We start from the raw sequence: 14,175 nt of genomic DNA, 5'->3' as shown, positions 1-14,175 counted from the left end.
GGTCAAAATTAATGTTGTCGGCTGCCGTGACCTCAGATGTCCTGAGAATCGGGCCCCGCCGCCGGCTTACCGATTCTCCGGCGCCGATTCACGGGCGCCTGCGGGATCGCCGTCGCACTGGTCAGGGGCCGTTGAAAGTGGCCCCCCCCCCCGGCGATTCTCTGGGCCCCGACGGTCCAACTGGCTGCCGAGTTCAGCCGAGTCCCGCCGGCATGGGTTACTCAGGTCCCACACGGCGGGACCTGGAGGGGCCGTCCTGGAAGGGGGGGGGGGGGGGAGAGATCTGACCCTGGGGGGGTGCCTCCACGGTGGCCTGCCCGCGATCGGGGCCTACCAAGCGGCGGGTGGGCTAGTTCCGTGGGGGCCTATGTTCCTCCGTGCCGGGCCCCTGTAGGGCGTCGTCATATTGCCCGGGGGCCGGCGCAGAGACGGGAACCCACACTCATTCGCGGAATCACGCCGGCTGTTCCGCACATGCGTGAACTCGCGGCAGCCATTCTGCGCCGGCTGGAGCTGCGGGGACCACTCCAGCGCCGACCTAGCCCCCTAGGAACGGGAGCATTCCTTATTATCGGGGACCGTTGATGCGGGAGTGGCTGGCGCCGCTTTTCACGCCGGCGTCAGAACGTGGCCACGGGATTGGAGAATCCCGGCCCTTGTACTCCCACGTTAAACTGCGTCTGCCACTTTTTTGCCTACTCACAAAATTGTCCCTTTGAAACTTTCTGCTCCAATGTACATTGTTTACTGTGCTACCTAACTTACTGCTATTAGCAAACTTGGAGTTCACTAATTAGTCATCTAAGTGATTTCTACACATACTGACAAGCTAAGGCCCAGTATGAATCACTGGGGAACACCATTAGTCACATTCTGCCAAATGGAAAAGTGTATTTCCATTGTCCTTACTTTTTATTTCCTACCTTCAAACTAGTTCTCTTCCTTCAGGTTAAACAGTTGCCTCCAATTCCACGAGGTTCAATCTTTCCCTAACAGTCTTGTGTGGAAATTTGTGGAATATCTTCTGGAAGTCTATACAAAAAATATCCATAGACACTCCCATCTACCATGTTTTTTTTTTTAATAAACATTTTATTGAGGTATTTTTTGGTTTCCCAGCGACAACAAAATAAACAATCTACATGAATCTATAAACATAGTGCAAAAGCCGTCTCCCTCCCTTACAGGTCCCACCTTTATTAACCCCCTACTCCAAACTAAACTACCCACCCCCGCTTCTGCTGACGATTAATTTTCTGCAAAGAAGTCGACAAACGGTTGCCACCTCCGGGCGAACCCGAACAGTGACCCTCTCAAAGCGAACTTGATTTTCTCCAAACAAAGAAAGCAAGCCATGTCTGATAGCCAGGTCTCCGACTTCGGGGCTTTGAGTCCCTCCAAGCTAAAGTATCCATCTTCGGGCTACCAGGGAAGCAAAGGCCAGAACGTCTGCCTTTTTCTCCTCCTGGATTCCCAGATCTTCCGACACCCCGAAAATCGCCACTTCTGGACTCGCTGCCACCCTTGTTTTTAACACCTTGGACATGACATCTGCAAACCCCTCCCAAAGTCCCCTAAGTTTAGAGCATGCCCAGAGCACATGAACATGGTTCGCTGGCCCTCCCGCACACCTTGCGCACCTATCTTCTACCCCAAAGAATCTGCTCATCCAGGCCACTGTCATGTGAGCCCGGTGAACGACCTTGAATTGTATTAGGCTGAGCCTGGCACATGTTGTGGACGCGTTAACTCTACTCAACGCGTCAGCCCATAGACCATCCTCTATCTCTCCTCCCAACTCCTCTTCCCACTTGCGCTTCAGCCCCTCGGTCTGCGACTCCTCTGACCCCATAAGTTCCTTGTAAATGTCAGAGACGCTTCCTTCTCCTACCCACCCTCAGGAAACTACACGGTCCTGAATCCCCCTTAGCGCTAGGAGCGGGAAGGTTGACACCTGTTTACGTAGGAAATCCTGCACCTGCAGGTACCTGAATTTGTTTCCCCTCGCCAATCCAAATTTCTCCTCCAGCTCCCTCAAGCTAGGAAAGCTCCCCTCTATAAACATATCCCCCATCCTCTCAATCCCTGCTCTCTGCCATATCCAAAACCCCCATCCATACCTCCCAGGGCAAACCAGTGATTATTACAGATTGGGGACCAAACTGATGCTCCCTCTGCTCCCACATGCCTCCTCCATTTCCCCCAGGCTCTCAGGGCCAACACCACCACGGGGCTGGTGGAGTACCGCGCCGGCGGGAACGGCAGAGGCGCCGTTATCAACGCCCTAAGCTGGTGCCCTTACATGAAGCCGCCTCCATACGCACCCATGCCGACCCTCCCCCACCACCCACATCCTGATCCTGGCTATATTCGCCGCCCAATAGTAGTTACTGAAGTTTGGCAGTGCCAGCCCGCCCTCTCCCCGGCTCCGCTCAAGCATCCCCCTCTTTACTCGCGGGGTCTTGCCCACCCATACAAAGCCCGTGATCACTTTGTTGACCCGTTTAAAAAAGGACCGCGGAATAAAGATGGGGAGACACTGGAACACAAACTGGAATCTCGGGAGGACCGTCATCTTCACCGTCTGCACCCTCCCAGCTAGTGACAACGGGAGCGCGTCCCACCTCCGAAAAGCGTCCTTCGTTTGGTCTACTAGTCGGGTCAGGTTTAGTTTGTGCAGCCGGTCCCATTCCCGTGCCACCTGGATGCCTAGGTACCAAATGCTTCCCCCTACCACCCTAAACGGCAGCTCCCCCAGCCGCCTCTCCTGTCCATTCGCCTGGCCCGCAAACATCTCACTTTTCCCCATATTTAGTTTATACCCCGAAAACCGGCCAAATTCCCCTAGAATCCTCATGATTTCTTACATCCCCTCTGCTGGGTCCGATACAGGAGCAGCTCGTCTGCGTAAAGCGAGACTCTGTGCTCCAACCCCCCCGGACCAGTACCCTCCAGCCCCTTGAGGCTCTCACTGCAATTGCCAGCGGCTCTATGGCTAACGCGAACAGCAGTTGGGAGAGGGGGCATACCTCTCTCGTCCCGATGCAGCCTAAAATAGTCCGATGTTGTCCGAACGCTCGCCACAGGAGCCTGATACAGCAACCTGACCCAGTCAATAAAGCCCCGCCCAAATCCGAACCTTCCCAGTACCTCCCACAGATATTCCCATTCTACTCGATCAAAGGCCATCTCTGCGTCCATTGCGGCCACTACCTCCACCTCCCTACCTGCCGGGGGCATCATGATCACGTTCAATAGCCTTCTTACATTGGCCACCAACTGCCTTCCCTTAACAAACCCCGTCTGATCCTCCCCAATAACGTCCGGAACACAATCCTCAATTGCAGAGAACAAAATTTTTACCAGCATTTTGGCGTCCACATTCAATAGGGATATTGGTCTGTCAGACCCACAGAGCTCCGGGTTCTTGTCCCGCTTCAGGATCAGCGAAATTGTGGCCTGTGACATCGTCGAGGGAAGCACCCCTCTCTCCCTTGCCTCATTGAATGTCCTCATCAACAATGGCCCCAATATCCCAGAGAACGTTTTATAGAACTCCACTGGGTACCCATCCGGCCCCGGGGCTTTACCCGACTGCATGGCCTTCAGACCCTCCACTATCTCTTCCATCGTGATCAGGGCCCCCAACCCTTCTACCAGCTCCCCGTCCAGCTTAGGGAAATTCAGCCCCCCTAGGAAGTGTCTCATCCCCTCCGGCCCCGTTGGGGGTTCAGACACATACAGCCTACTGTAAAACTCCTTAAATGCGTTATTCACCCCTGCTAAGTCTCCATCTCTGTGGCTGCCTCCCTCTTTCTAAGCTGCTGTACAAGCATTCTGTTGGCCTTCTCTCCATGCTCATAAATCCCCCCCTCGTCTTTCTCAGCTGCTCCACCACCTGTGGTTAACAAACCGAAATCCGCCTGTATACTCCGCCGTTCCCTTAATAGTCCTGCCTCTGGGGTCTCCGAATACCTCCTGTCGACCTGTTGTATCTCCTTTACCAGTCCTCTCAAATGCGCAAACTCTTGACCGGCCCATTTGGCCCTCGTGATCAGTCTAGTTGAGGGGCTCATTGCCCCCACCTAGCCGATCAGCCATCACCTTTCTTAGGCCAGTCTCCAGCCCGCGCCCCGCTCCACCACCGGCCCGCCCCGTCCTCCTCTCTGTCTCTCAGCAACAATCCCTCCCTCGTCAGCAAAACATTTTCCCTTCTCCTCCCAGTAACAGCACATTGTAAATCGATCGCTTTGATAAGCCGAACATCTGCTCACCCCCCACTACGCTTCCGTGAGCTAGTCCGCCCAGCTAGCTTGGTGGCCCGCACCCCTGGCGCCAGACATTCTCCTACTTATTGTTCCCTCCCCACCTCCCCACATTCCCCCCTGCTCATACACACATATTCAGATGACTAACAACCCCAACACAATTACATGATAGGAAAAAAAAACGCTAAACAAAGAAAAGATCAAGCAAGAGATCCAGCATCTGAACAAACACACCTCCATCCCCCAACAGTGCAAATGTAAACTTTAACTCACTCAGCTCTGCAACTGGCCCCAAATCAATACAGAAGGCATTACAAATCGCGCCCACAAAACGAAAAGCGAGAAACTTTTTAAAAAAAACATGAACGTTGCAGCAAAGTTCAAAAGTTCTCAGTCCGCCACCAGCCCTTTCCTTTTTGCGAAGTTGAGCGCTTCCTCAGGTGACTCGAAATAAAAATGTTGCTCCTCGTACGTGTCCCAGAGATGGGCCGGATACAACAGTCCGAACTTCACCTTTTTCTTAAAAAGGGTTTACCTCATCTGGTTAAACCCCGCTCTTCTCCTGGCCACCTCCGCACTCAGGTCCTGATAGATCCGCAGGATACTGTTCTCCCATTTGTAGCTCCGTGTCTGCCTGGCCTATTGTAAAATACACTCCTTATCCAAATACCTGTGGAATCTCACCACCATTGCCCTTGGGGGGGTCTCCCATTCGCGACTTCCTCTCAGCATCCCCACCTCCAGCTCCACCGCAGTTTGATGTTCCTCCTGGTCAGCCAGCGCCTTCGCTACCGTCTGGATTGCCCGATCTTGGGCATCCAATCTAAGCTCCAGCCGCGCAATTGACTCTTTAATCGGGTCCAAGCAGTCCCGCTTCTGCTTGGCGAAGCCTTCCTGGATAAATTGCATCAGCTACTCTATTGACCGCTGGGTCGACAAGCCAGAGGTCCGGTCATCCGCCATGCTTTCTCCCCCTGCAGCTTCAGCCAAGCCTTCTCTGTCCGTCTGTTTCTGCTTATGCGAGCACTTCTAGTCCTCCCCTCCATGCACCGATGTGGGAATCCAGTACCCAATTGTCTCTGTCATAGATTTTTCAAATCAAGTCCGGTAAGAATTCGGGGAAAAGGGTCAAAATATCAGACCCGAGCGGGAGCCATCAAATGTGCGACTTACTCCTTCATAGCCGCCACCGGAAGTCCAATCTACTGCTACAGGCCTATCTAATGATCTCAAAACATGCAACTAGATTAGTCAAGTATGATTTACTCGATACAAATCCTTACAAAGGTTTCTCTGATCAGTTTAGCTTTCTCCAGATGCTCAGTCACTATCTCTAGTAATAAATTAGTAAATTCTCCATAACTGATGTTGGACTAATAGGTCAATAATTTCCTGGTTTTGTCTCTCCCAAATAATGGCATGGCATTGACATTTTCATAATCCAAGAGCACAATTCCTGAATCAACACAGTTTGGAAAGATTATGACTGATATATTTACAATTTCCACAACTGCTTTTTTTAATACCCTGATGTGGAAACCACCAGATTCTGGAGTTTAAAAAAAATCTTGCCTCTCATTATTTTCTCCTTCAAATATCTTAACTTACATCAAATACATCAAGTTCCTCCCTTTGATTTATTTCTATTTTACTCTGATATTTACTGTCTCGGCCTCATCAAGCCTTTTGTAACTAAATTACGGCTGCCGAGGAACAATTTTTAAGTAGTAAAATGATTTTACCTTTCCCATGAACACCTTGGAAGCTTTCCAACTTCTGTCTTTAGGTACTTTGCCTTTGGGAGCCAACAGCACCATAACTGCTGCAGTAACGTTTGTGACTGCCACAGGAGGATTGGGGAAGGTTTTCAACTCTGTCAAATTCATCTGGAATAGAAATAGCAGAAAATTTTATACTTTACAACAAATGTATGTCCACATGAGCTCAACATTACTGTTACAGTATAAATGACTGTATTTACATATCTATATTTTTAATAATAAATGTCAGTATTAATTTTTTTGTTAATTTGTGAGTAAAGTTGGAAAGGCCACATTTTTTGCTCATCTCTAATTGCCCTGGCAAAATGGTGGTGGACCCTGTTCTTGAACTGGTGCTGTTCAGTGATGAGCATCAACGCTGGTGATAGGGAATTAGATTGGGGTTTCCATGATTCTGACCCCACAGTGGTGGAGGCACAAGTGGAGGGCAGCACGGTAGCACAGTTGCTTCACAGCTCCAGGGTCCCAGGTTCGATTCCTGGCTTGAGTCACTGTCTGTGCGGAGTTTGCAAGTTCTCTCCGTGTCTGTGTGGGTTTCCTCCGGGTGCTCCGGATGTGCAGGTTAGGTGGATTTGCTATGCTAAATTGCCCTTAGGACTTCCGATGGCGGCTGTGAAGGAGTAAGTCGCACATTTGGTGGTTCCCGATCGAGTCGGACTTTTGGACCTGTTGCCCCGATTTTCTACCGGATCTTGAATTGAAAAATTGATGACAGAGGCAATTGTGTACTGAATTCCCACATCGGTGCATGGAGAGGAGGACTAGAAGTGCTCATAAAGGCAGAAACAGAAAGTCAGAGAAGGCTTGGGCTAAAGTTGCAGCAGGAGACAGCATGGCGGAGGACCTGATTTGTCGGCCTAGCGGTCAACGGAGCAGCTGATGCAAGTTATTAGGAAGGCTTCGCTAAGCAGAAATGGGACTGCTTGGACCCGATAAAAGAGTCAATTGAGCGGCTGGAGCTTAGATTGGATGCCCAAGATCGGGCGACCCAGAAGGTAGAGAAGGTGCTGGCTGAGCAGGAGCAACATCAAACTGCAGTGGAGTTGGAGGTGGGGATGCTGAGAGACCAGGAGAAGCAGCTCCTGGAGAAGGTGAAGGACCTAGAGAATAGGTCCCGCCAGCAGAACTTGAGAATCGTTGGGCTCCCGGAGGGGTCCGAAGGAGCAGACGCTGGGGCATACATCGCGGACATGTTTGAGAAGGTGCTGGGGGATGGGGTATTCTCCCGACCCTTGGAGGTGGACAGAGCTCACAGAGCACTCGCGAGGAAGCCGCGAATGAGAAACCCCCTGAGGGCAATGGTGGTGATATTCCACAGGTACTTGGATAACGAGCGCATTCTACAGTGGGCCAAGCAGACACGGAGCTGTAAATGGGACAACAGTATCCTGCGGATCTACCAATATCTGAGTGCGGAGGTGGCCAGGAGAAGAGTGGGCTTCAACCAGATCAGGTCGATCCTTTTTAAATAAATGGTGAAGTTTGGACTGTTGTATCTGGCCCGTCTCTGGGTCACGTACGAGGAACAGCACTTTTATTTCGAGTTGCCTGACGATGCGCTGGACTTCGCGAAAAGGAAAGGACTGGTGGTGGACTCAGAACTTTTGAACTTTGCTGCAACATTCATGTTTTTTTTAAAAAAGTTTCTCATTTTGTGGAAGCTGTCTGTAATGCCTTTTGTTTTGATTTGGGACCAGTGGCAGAGCTGAGTGAGTTAAGGTTTACATTTGCACTGTTGGGGGATGGAGGTGTGCTTTTTTAGATTTTGGGTCTCTTACTTGATGTTTGTTAGCGTCTTTTGTTTTCTTCCTGTTTTTTCTGTCGGGCAATTGTGTTGGGATTGTTTATTATTGGAGTATGTATGTATGAGCGGGGGGACGGAACAATAGGTGGGAGACTTTTCGGCGCCAGGGATGGGGACCACCAAGCTAGCTCACAGAAGCGTAGTGGGGGGTGTGCATACGTTAGGTTTATTAAAGAGGTTGAGTTACATTGTGTTGTTACTGGAGGGGGGGGGGGGGGAGGGGATAAAAATGTTCTGCTGACGAGGGAGGGACCTGTACTAAGGGTCAGAAAGGAGGTTGGGGGCGGAGGCTGCCTGGGGGCGGGCCGGTGGAAGCGCGGAGAACGGTCTGGAGGCTGGCCCAAAAAAGGGGATGGCTGATCGGTGAAGGGAGGGGGCAATGAGCCCCCCAACTAGGCTGATCACCTGGAATGTTCGCAGGTTAAATGAGCCTGACAAGAGGGCACGCGTGTTCGCGCATCTGAAGGGATTGAAGGCGGACGTGGTAATGTTGCAGGAGACGCACCTTAGAGTAACTGACCAGATTAGATTGAGGAAAGGCTGGGTCAGTCAGGTCTTTCACTCGGGACTGGATTCAAAGACTAGAGGGGTCGCGATCCTGATCAATAAGCGGGTTGTGTTTGAGGCAGGTAGAACAGTTTCGGATGTGGGAGGTCGGTACATTATGGTCAGTGGGAAACTGGAGGGGGTGCAGGTGGTATTAGTAAATGTGTATGCGCCAAATTGGGATGGTGTGGAGTTTATAAAGAGGATGCTGGGGAAGATACCGGACCTGGACTCGCACAGGGTGGTCATGGGAGGGGACTTCAACACAGTTATTGACCCTGGCTTGGACCGGTCAAGCTCAAAAACGGACAGGGTGCCAGCAATGGCAAAGGAACTAAAAGGGTTAATGGAGCAGATGGCGGGGGGGGGGGGGGGGGGGGGGGGGGGGGAGAGAGAGAGAGAGAGAGGAGGGGGAGAGAGAGGAGGGGGAGAGAGGTTGGATCCATGGAGGTTTGGACAGCTGAGAGTGAAGGAGTTCTCCTTCTGCTCACACATGCATAAAGTTTAATCCCGGATTGATTTCTTTATTCTGAGCAGGGCTTTACTGACGGGGCTGCCACCAGAGAATCGGCGTGGGCGGGAATCGGGCCGCGCCAGTCAGCGGGCTCCGCTGAGGGCTTGGCCCCTAAAGGTGCGGAGAATTCCGCGGCCCGACGCTGGACTGGTTCCCGCCACCCCATTACGCCGGATTCCCCCGCCCCGCCTGGTAGGGGAGAATCCCGGCCCAGGTTCCGCACTGGGTTGACCTGCAGGTTAGTAAAGACAGTAACCAGCACCCGCACTGGTGGTTATATGTGGGACTTTTAGCTGACGAAGGGGTGTGCGAGCGGCTGAGGAAATGTATTCAGAACTACCTGCAGGTCAACGACACGGGGGAAATTTCAGCAGCGGTGGTCTGGGAAGCACGGAAGGCGGTGGTTAGAGGGGAGCTGATCTCGATACGGGCCCATAGGGAGAAGGCGGACAGGACAGGGATGGACCGACTGGTAAAGGAGATACTACAGATCGATAGGAGATATGCGGTGACCCCAGACGCAGTGCTTTTAAGTGAACGGCAAAGGCTACAGGCGGAGTTCGGCTTGTTAACAATAGGGAGGGCAGTGGAGCAGCTGAGAAAGGCGGGGGGGGGGGCGATCTATGTGTATGGAGAGAAGGCCAGCAGAATGCTTGCACAGCAGCTTAGAAAGAGGGAGGCAGCAGGGAGATGGGGAAAGATGGGGAAAGTAAATGACGGAGATGGGAACTTGGTTGGAGATTCAGCAGGGGTGAATAAGGCGCTTAGGGATTTTTACAGTAGGCTGTATGGGTTGGAATCCCCAACGGGGCCGGAGGGGATGAGGCACTTCTTGGGGGGGGCTGAATTTCCCAAAGGTGGACGGGGAGCTGGTAGAAGGGCCGGGGGCCCTGATCGGGTTGGAAGAGATAGTGGAGGATCTGAAGGCCATGCAGTCGGGTAAAGCCCCGGGGCAGGATGGGTACCCAGTGGAGCTCTATAAAGAGTTCTCTGGGATATTGGGACCGTTGTTGATGAGGATGTTCAATGAGGCAAGGGAGAGAGGTGTGCTGCCCCCGACGATGTCACAGGCCAGGATTTCGCTGATCCTGAAGCGGGACAAGAACCCGGAGCTTTGTGGGTCCTACAGGCCGATATCCCTGTTGAATGTGGACGCTTACCTGCTGGCCAAAGGTTTGTCCTCTAGGATTGAGGATTGTGGTCCGGATGTTATTGGGAGGACCAGACGTGGTTTGTTAAGGGTAGGCAGTTGGTGGCCAATATAAGAAGGCTATTAAACATGATCATGATGCCCCCGGAAGGTAGAGAGGTGGAGGTAGTGGTCGCAATGGATGCAGAGAAGCACTGGGACGATTCGGATTTGGGTGGAGCTTTATTGACTGGGTCAGGTTACTGTATCAGGCTCCTGTGGCAAGCGCACGGCCGAATAGGACAACATCGGACTACTTTAGACTGTACTGGGGGACGAGACAGCGATGCCCCCTCTCCCCACTGTTGTTCGCGCTAGCTATAGAGCCGCTGGCAATTGCTCTGAGAGCTTCAAGGGGCTGGAAGGTGCTGGTCCGGGGGGGGCCCGGTTTTCGGGGTATAAGCTAAATACCTAGGCATCCAAGTGGCGTGGGAATGGGACCGGCTGCATAAATGAAATCTGGCCCAACTAGTAGACCAAATGAAGGACAATTTTCGGAGATGGGACGCGCTTCCGTTGTCATTAGCTGGGAGGGTGCAGACGGTGAAGATGACGGTCCTCCCGAGATTTCTGTTTGTATTTCAGCGTCTCACCATTTTTATTCCGCGGTCCTTTTTTAAACGGGTCAACAAAGTGATCACTGGCTTTGTTTGGGCGGGAAAGACCCCGCGAGTAAGAAAGGTAATGTTTGAGCGGAGTCGGGGAGACGGCGGGCTGGCGCTGCCAAATTTTAGTAACTATTACTGGGCGGCTAATATAGCCATGATCAGGAAGTGGGTGGTGGGGAGAGGGTCGGCATGGAGGCGGCTTCATGTAAGGGCACCAGTCTGGGGGCGTTGGTAACTGCGCCTCTGCCATTCCCACCGGCACGGTACTCCACCAGCCCCGTGGTGGTGGCGGCCCTGAGAGTCTGGGGGAAATGGAGGAGACATGTGGGATCAGATGGAGCATCGGTCTGGTCCCCAATCTGTAATAATCACCGGTTTGCCCCGAGAAGTATGGATGGGAGATTCCGGATATGGCGGCGAGCAGGGATTGAGAGGATGGGGGATATGTTTATAGAGTGGAGCTTTCGGAGTATGAAGGCGCTGGAGGAGAAGTTTGGGTTGGCGAGGGTAAACAAATTCAGGTACCTGCAGGTGCGGGACTTCCTACGTAAACAAGTGTCAACCTTCCTGCTCCTACCGCTAAGGGCGATTCAGGACAGGGTAGTTTCCACAGGGTGTGTAGGAGAAGGGAGCATCTCGGACATTTATAAGGAACTTATGGGGTCAGAGGAGATGCAGACCGAGGAGCTGAAGCGCAAGTGGGAGGTGGAGCTGGGAGGAGAGTTAGAGGATGGTCTATGGGCTGACGCGTTGAGTAGAGTCAACACGTCTACAACATGCGCCAGGCTCAGCCTGATACAATTCAAGGTCGTTAACCGGGCTCACTTGACAGTGGCCTGGATGAGCAGATTCTTTGGGGTGGAAGATAAGTGTGCAAAGTGTGCAGGAGGGCCAGTGAACCATGTTCATGTGCTCTGGGCATGCTCGAAACTTAGGGGATTTTGGCAGGGGTTTGCGGATGTCATGTTAAAAACAAGGGTGGCAGCGAGTCCAGAGGTGGCGATTTTCGCAGAAGAACCGGGAATCCAGGAGGAGAAAGAGGCAGACGTTCTGGCCTTTGCTTCCCTGGTAGCCCGGAGACGGATACTATTAGCTTGGAGAGACTCAAAGCCCCCGAAGTCAGAGGCCTGGCTATCTGACATGGCTAGCTTTCTCTGTTTGGAGAAAATCAAGTTCGCCTTGAGAGGGTCAATGTTAGGGTTTGCCCAGAGGTTGCAACCGTTCGTCGATTTCTTTGCGGAAAATTAATCGTCAGCAGAAGGCGGGGAGGGGGGCTGGGTTAGTTTAGTTTAGAGTAGGGGGTTAATAATGGTGGGACCAGTAAGGGAGGGAGATGTCTTTTGAACTATGTTTATAGATTCATGCACATTGTTTATTTTGTTGTTGTTGTAATACCAAAAATACCTCAATAAAAACAAAATTGCCCTTAGTGTCCAAAAAAGGTTAGGTGGGGTTATGGGGATTGGGTGGAGGTATGGGCTTAGGTAGGCTGGTGCAGACTCGATGGGCCGAATGGCCCCCTTCTGCACTGTAAATTCCATGTTTTTATTAAGTGTTTTGTCCCAGTCAGGATGATGTGTGACTTAGGAGGGGTGCTGCTCTTCCTCTTCTGGGTGATACAGGCCGCAGGCCGAATCCACTTTTAACTAAATTTTCCAACAATAAATAAAAGTGTGGGGGCCCATTGGAACAAGGTCCCCTCCCAAATTTTGGTCCACCTACCCTGATTGCAATGCTAATGGACCCCGACACTCAAAGCCCCGGGACCACAAGTCCCAGCACTGTGGTAATGACACACATGAAAAGGAAAAGACGCCACAGATCTGGCCATTTTCACGACTCGCTGAATAAGTATCCTACCATTCATCATTTCAATGTTGCAGAAGCGTGACGATGTAACCATACCTTATTCAGGGTATTTAGAGCAGCAGTAGCTGCCACTAGTGCCGGTTCAGCTTTGACAAGGTTATCTTCACATTCTTTCTGCTTCAAAGCTACTTCAGTCTGGATTGCTGCTACCTACAAAAAATATTATTATATATTTAAAGATAATTCCATAGTCTTGCCTCCTTCTTTTTGAATGCATTTTAGAACTTACTGAGACTTGGGGCTGGATTTTCCTCCATTAGATCCCACATTTTATTTTGTACCTGGAGCTGCCATGAGGGTAAATTACAGGATAGGGTGGGTATTACGGCCCTCGTCTGGGTTCCTGTTTTGAAACAGATTTTCCTCAACACCTGCAGGGAACTGGACAATTTTAGCCACTATATTCTAACCTCACTTCCCCTCGTGTAAATGGCAGGATGTGGGTAGAGTGAGAATGCAGCAGTTTACTTCATGGTGAATCTCAAGAATGTTTGTAAAGGCCTCACCTTCCTCACAAAGCAATAACTGAGTGTGCCAATTGTCAGACAGTTCATAATAATAATAATCACTTATTGTCACGAGTAGGCTTCAATGAAGTTGCTGTGAAAAGCCCCTAGTCACCACATTCCGGCGCCTGTTCGGGGAGGCTGGTACGGGAATTGAACCCCCGCTGCTGGCACTGTTCTGTATTACAAACCAGCAATTTAGCCCAATGTGCGGATCTTCAGCTAACTATAACCTGGGACCACTGTCAAATCCCCTCTCATCGTGATGCCCTTATAGCAACAAAGTCAACTCAGCTGATCAACGACACGTAGCTCTCCTACAGAACTACTCAGGCTCCCATCTCGGAATCTTTGTGCTACGTTGGCACTTCCTCAGATATCCTCAAATGATTCTGCATATCAGTGAAGCATCTCACTGATATGCAGATTTGACTATCTACTTATTGTTTAAGGTCACTACTGCTGTCACTGGTGCCTACTGTTATGGCCCCTTCATCCTCATCTGTAGCATAAGGTTCTATGCTGGTTGATTCATGATTTGTAGCAGCCACTTTTGGGTTTGAGGCGCTACTTCCTTGTGTTTGATTATCAGCTACCCTTTTAAGAAAAAAAGAATATTAAGAAGGCGTTGTGTGAGTCAACTTATGGAGCGTAACCCAGATTTCAGAAGGCAATCCTCAATGGGTGCTAGGTGGTACCCATTGCCAAAGTCTTCATTTGGCCTTTCCTGTGCTTTTCCCTAGAGCAAAAAAACTCTTCCTTTGCCAGATAACTGCCAATAACATCTCAGTTGACGACTATTCTTTGGTTGTTCACTTGTGGTGGGAATCTCTGGTCCCGCCCGTGGGTTTGCCGGGCAGCGTGGAGTAGCTTCAATGAGAAATACCATTGACAGCGGCGGTAACAAAGACTCCCGCTACCAGCAAATGGAGCGCAGTCTTCTGCACCCAATATACACATGGCTGAGAGGGCAGAGAAACCTGCCCTATATAAATTTATGGCTGGGTTCCCTAGGAGCAGCACTGGCCTGAGTAGTGCATTAAGCAGCCTGGGGTGCGATTCACAGAAAAATGTCAAATTCCGGTTTCAG

At 51.2% G+C, this 14,175-nt stretch overlaps 1 protein-coding gene across 1 annotated transcript in view; it reads right to left on the bottom strand.

Annotated features, from left to right (window-relative positions):
• LOC140425201 (dynein axonemal heavy chain 11-like) overlaps window positions 1-14,175 on the bottom strand; it is a 755,586-nt gene that overhangs the window by 214,303 nt on the left and 527,108 nt on the right. The window contains 2 exon segments of the mRNA XM_072509215.1: window positions 6,011-6,154; window positions 12,616-12,729. Of these exon segments, the coding sequence (XP_072365316.1) occupies window positions 6,011-6,154; window positions 12,616-12,729 (258 nt within the window).

This window comes from Scyliorhinus torazame, chromosome 6, assembly GCF_047496885.1.
Source record: "Scyliorhinus torazame isolate Kashiwa2021f chromosome 6, sScyTor2.1, whole genome shotgun sequence".
Classification (NCBI taxonomy): Eukaryota; Metazoa; Chordata; class Chondrichthyes; order Carcharhiniformes; family Scyliorhinidae; genus Scyliorhinus; species Scyliorhinus torazame.
This window is presented reverse-complemented; position numbering and strand designations above follow the sequence as displayed.